Raw genomic sequence first — 3,478 nt, 5'->3', positions numbered from 1 at the left:
ATTGATGGAAACTTCACTGATCCATTAGCTCCTAGACCAGTGTACAGTAAGAGATTCAGTGGTCAGATTGCACTAGCTAGAAGAGGTGGACTATCAGGATACGAAGGTTTATACAAGTGTATCATTCCTGATGAGAATGGAGTTAATCAAACACTAGTGGTTGGAGCATATACTGATACTGGATACAATAACAATCGTATGTGACAAATATAGACTATAATTAATGTACTTCTTTTACAGATGGTCCTGATGCTGATCCTACTATGCAGTTTTCTCTCCTCTCCACTAGTAGATTAGCTACTCCTCCAGTCTTCAGTCTCAGTTTCAATGTCTCTGATGGTCCTCCTACTACTGTCAATTGTTTAGTGAATGGGAATGGAATATCTACTGAACTGTCTCGTGTGATAGTGAATGGACCAGGATCTGTTACAAGAGTGACAGTAACAGTGAGACTGAGAGAAGCTGGTAACTATCAGTGTACTGTATCTAATGCCAGAGTTACTTCATCATTAAATATATTAGGTTAGTTGTTATTATCAAAAAATTCTTATTAATAAATGAATTTTTTAGTATCTGATACTCCAACTGGTTTAACTGCTACAAGATTAAGTACTGGTTTAGCTCATGTAAGACTCTCCTAGTCTACTGTATCAGGAGCTACTGGTTATGAGGTCTACTATCAACTGTCTAGTATTACTCCTGTTAGTGTAGGCACTACTACTTCAACAACAATTAATATAACATCAGGATTGATTCGAGGGATTACATACACTTTCTATGTAGTATCTTATGGATCAGTTTCTCTACTTAGTGGGAATGCTTCAGTTATGTTAACATTTAGTAAGCTATTTAAAAACATAAATAAGTCAATAATTGTTTTGCTTTAGGTGATCCTGTTGTTGATGATTTTATGGCTACACTAATTACAAGTACTTCCATTACATTAACATGGAGTCCACCAACTGCTGTAGTACCAATTAGTTATAATATTAATATGAGATGTAGGAGAGTATGTGAATCATCAGTCACTAGTAGTAGTGAAACATCAGTTTCATCACCACATACTTCAACTGGTATACCTCCTTACAGTCAATGTACCTTTGATCTTATTGGAGTATATGGAGCTGAGCACAATATAGCTGAATTGACTATGGCTTATTCAGCTGAAACACTTTCAATTGGTAAGACAATAATTGTTATTGATAGTTATTTGTCCTTTTCACTATCATTTAGCTCCTACTGCACCAGTGGGTGATATTATATTCTCATCAGTAGAGTCAGTGTCAATGACTGTCTCATGGGATGAAGTACCTTGCAATGGAAGGAATGGACCAATCACTGGATACTACCTCACATACACTAACATCACTTCAAACACTAGTTATACTGTTAATATCACTGGAGGAGACAACAGAATGTATAATCTCACAGGATTAATACCATATACTAACTATACTGTGAGTATAATACCTTATAATTATAATATGAATGGACCAGCTAGACAAGAAATACAATTATCTGCTGAATCAAGTAAGTCAATGAGATATTGATCAGTTTAACATGATCTTAACACAGTTCCTGGTGTGATATCTGATCTAAAAAGTTCAATGCCACCAACTGAAATAATTATTGCATGGAATCCTCCTACAATACCTAATGGTATCATTACAGTATATGAGATAAGATATAGAGAGTCTACCAGTAGAGAGTCTACCAGTACTGGTCCATACAATATAACTAACACTATATACTAACACTTATTACAGTATAGTAGGATTGATACCTAATACTAGTTATACTATTGGAGTGAGAGCATATACTAGTATTGGACCAGGAGAATGGACTGATAGATAATATACTACTATTGAAATACGTAAGAAATTATTGATAATACTAGTCTATGATGATGTTTTTAAATTTTAGCTGTCATTGAAACCTTTTCTATAACAAAGCTCAATTCTACAGCAGTGAGGGCTGAGTGGAGTTTTGTTTCTGGAGCTAATCATTATACTGTCTATTATGAGTCAACCAGCAGCTCCTCAAGAAAGAAGAGACAAGTAGAGACAGGAATGAGAGTATTCCCAGGTGATACTATACTGAAGGTCTAATAGGAGGATTAGATCCTAATCTGAACTACTTGTTCTCTATATCTACATCATTTAATGTTAATGGAATCATTTATGAAGGAGAGAGGACTCAACCAATACCACCTAGTAATGCTATTCTAACTCACTACATGAATAATACTCAGTTCATATATTTAGGTATTACTCTAACTCCTACTATTGTATCAAGCACTTCATCAGTCATTAGTGTTACAGGATCATCAACAAGTAAGACAGTATATACTAATAGATCTATACGTATTATAGTCACTTTGTTTAAAGCAATCAGGTCAAGTTTTTATTTTGTGTTGTTATGTAACAATCATAACTAAGCATTAACCAGTATGTCATGATTAAAAGAAGAAAAAACATAATTAATAGCTATTTTAATGATAGTGATAATTTAACAGTTTTCTGCTGTTTCTGTTCAGTTTTTCATCCTACAATATCAAGTACTGTAACTACTGCCGAAACTACTGTAACTACCACTGGATTGATCATTGGTGTGACTGTTGTCTATATACCCATCATAGCACTGGCTGTATTGGTAATTGTTTTGCATGTGAAAAGAACAGACCAAAAGAGGTAAATGAACATTCATTACAATGACATTTTTAAAGTTATGGCTTATAGAAAACCAGAGAATAACATTGCATTGCAAAGCATTCCAACTTATGCTACAATTGATTTTAAAGCAAAGTTAGTTACTGCATTAATTGAAAATAAAATACATTAATGAATAGATCATCGAACAGTCCTGAGACTCCTGAATATGAAGTACCACATTTTAAATAATGTTCACACTTGTCTTTTATCATACACACTATTAGTGATGCAAATAAACATATATTTAATGCTACCACTTAAATTAATGCATATTGCGTTTGTGTTATAGCTATAAAAATATTTATGTTAGTTGAAAGACAATAGTTTTAAGTGAAAAAGGGCAAATGGAGCAATAAAAAATTTTTTTATATGAGCAAAGAAGGAAATTTTGAGCTTAATACATGGTCGATATACAAAGCTGAACTTCTAAAATTTTTAAAAGAGCAAGCCTCATTTTTTTTCCCCAGAGAATGAATTTTTGGAATGTTTTTATTCTTGTAATTTGTGTTAAACCACAATGCATATAAAATTATCACTTCAAAATGTTTGTTTACACAAGTGTACTTTGACCTGATTTTTGAACAACTTTAAAAATTTAAACTTTATCAAAACTATCATCTCAAACTTTCTACACAACATAAGAACATCTTCATGCCAAGCATCTTTTGCAAATCTTAAAGAGGGCGTAGCTCATTGACTGGGCGTGGCTTTCATAACAATATTCATTATTTTTATTAAATTAAGATAGTAAAATACACTTTTGTGCC

At 32.9% G+C, this 3,478-nt stretch overlaps 1 protein-coding gene across 1 annotated transcript in view; it reads left to right on the top strand.

Moving 5' to 3' along the window:
* The window catches only part of LOC109585059 (uncharacterized), a 33,067-nt gene that overhangs the window by 13,512 nt on the left and 16,077 nt on the right, over positions 1–3,478 (top strand). Inside the window, exon 3 of the mRNA XM_020000993.1 lies at positions 2,265–2,333. Within this exon, the coding sequence (XP_019856552.1) occupies positions 2,265–2,333 (69 nt within the window). The remainder of the gene's footprint in view (positions 1–2,264; positions 2,334–3,478) is intronic.

Source organism: Amphimedon queenslandica, unplaced genomic scaffold (assembly GCF_000090795.2).
Source record: "Amphimedon queenslandica unplaced genomic scaffold, v1.1 AMPQUscaffold_13125, whole genome shotgun sequence".
Taxonomy (NCBI): Eukaryota; Metazoa; Porifera; class Demospongiae; order Haplosclerida; family Niphatidae; genus Amphimedon; species Amphimedon queenslandica.
The sequence above is the reverse complement of the archived record's forward strand: the minus strand, read 5'-3'. Positions and strand labels throughout refer to the sequence as shown.